This window comes from Monoraphidium neglectum, assembly GCF_000611645.1.
Source record: "Monoraphidium neglectum strain SAG 48.87 unplaced genomic scaffold scaffold02250, whole genome shotgun sequence".
NCBI classification, from domain to species: Eukaryota; Viridiplantae; Chlorophyta; class Chlorophyceae; order Sphaeropleales; family Selenastraceae; genus Monoraphidium; species Monoraphidium neglectum.
In genome coordinates this window covers 4,121-5,664 of record NW_014011378.1, presented here as the reverse complement: position 1 = coordinate 5,664, position 1,544 = coordinate 4,121, and the positions used below count along the sequence as shown (strand labels likewise).

Below are 1,544 nucleotides of genomic sequence, written 5' to 3'. Positions count from 1 at the left end.
CCCCCCCCCCCCCCAGCCCGTGCACGTGGTGGTGGCCACGCCCGGCCGCATCCTTGACCTGGCCAGCAAGGGCGTGTGCAAGCTCAACAACTGCCGCGTCCTGGTCATGGACGAGGTGGGCGGTGACACGCTCCTGGGGCCATGCGCCAAGGGGCTGCCATGCGCCTAGAGACATCCGTGCGCCGCTGCCTGGTCCCCAGTTGCGTCAAAAAGCTCAGTTTTTGCAGTCCAGGGCGCATGCGCGCGCCGCTGACCCCCAGCCCTTCCCGCGCCCGAACTGAACCTGGCGTTCGCCCCGCCGGGCGCCCCTGCCCCCGCAGGCCGACAAGCTGCTGTCCCCCGAGTTCCAGCCGCTGATCGAGCAGCTGATCTCGTTCCTGCCCGACGACCGCCAGATCATGCTGTTCAGCGCGACCTTCCCGGTCACGGTCAAGCAGTTCAAGGAGAAGTTCCTGCGCAAGCCCTACATCATCAACCTGATGGACGAGCTGACGCTCAAGGGCGTGACGCAGTACTACGCGTTTGTGGAGGAGAGGCAGAAGGTGCACTGCCTCAACACGCTCTTCTCCAAGGTGCGGCCCTGCTGCCCCAACAGAGGGCCGGCCGCGCCGCCGCCCCCCTTCCTCGAGGCGCACCCTGGCGCCCCACGTGCCGGGGAGACCCGCCGCTGACGCTCCTCCCGCCCCGCGCCGGTCGCCGTCCCCGCCGTCCTCCCCGCAGCTGCGCATCAACCAGTCGATCATCTTCTGCAACAGCGTCAACCNGCGTAGAGCTCCTGGCCAAGAAGATCACAGAGCTAGGGTACAGGTGCGACGCGAAAGCATTGGCGCCTGCGCACGCTGGCCTGCGCCAGGAGCCCCACAGTCGCCGGCGGCCCCTCCTGCGCGGTGCTATCGAGCTTCTGGGAGGCTCTGCGAGCGCGGCAGCCGCCCTTTGTCCGCGCTTCCAGCACGCCCCCCTATGCCAGGCGCCGCAACCTCTTGCTCAATGCACACACACACACACACACCAGCGCGTTTTGTCTCCCGTTCAATCACGCTCGCCCTTGCGCTCTCGTGCACTCACTCGCGCGCGCGCCCCGCAGCTGCTTCTACATCCACGCCAAGATGCTCCAGGCCCACCGCAACCGCGTGTTCCACGACTTCCGCAACGGCCTGTGCCGCAACCTGGTGTCCTCAGACCTCTTCACGCGCGGCATTGACATCCAGTCCGTCAACGTGGTGCGCACACGGTCGTGCATATCACGGCAACACGGCCAGCGTTGCGCGTGCTTGCAACCCCCTGCCTCCTCAGAGCTCCACCCCAGCACGCCCTTGCCACCTGCACGCTGTCCTCTGCGCGCCCCCTCGTGCAACCCTCACCCCAACTCTCACACACACACACACACACACACACACACACGCACACACAAACAGAAACACTGCAAACCCGCAAAACCACACCCGTCGACCGCCAGGTCATCAACTTTGACTTCCCCAAGAACAGCGAGACCTACCTCCACCGCGTGGGCCGCAGCGGGCGCTTCGGCCACCTGGGCCTCGCCG

At 66.7% G+C, this 1,544-nt stretch overlaps 1 protein-coding gene across 1 annotated transcript in view; it reads left to right on the top strand.

Annotated features, from left to right (window-relative positions):
• The window catches only part of MNEG_10272 (ATP-dependent RNA helicase DDX6/DHH1), a gene marked incomplete at both ends in the record, with an annotated part of 4,164 nt that overhangs the window by 1,817 nt on the left and 803 nt on the right, over positions 1–1,544 (top strand). The window contains 5 exons of the mRNA XM_014041255.1: positions 17–115; positions 321–572; positions 721–756; positions 1,116–1,220; positions 1,457–1,504. Coding sequence (XP_013896709.1) covers positions 17–115; positions 321–572; positions 721–756; positions 1,116–1,220; positions 1,457–1,504 — 540 coding nt within the window. The remainder of the gene's footprint in view (positions 1–16; positions 116–320; positions 573–720; positions 757–1,115; positions 1,221–1,456; positions 1,505–1,544) is intronic.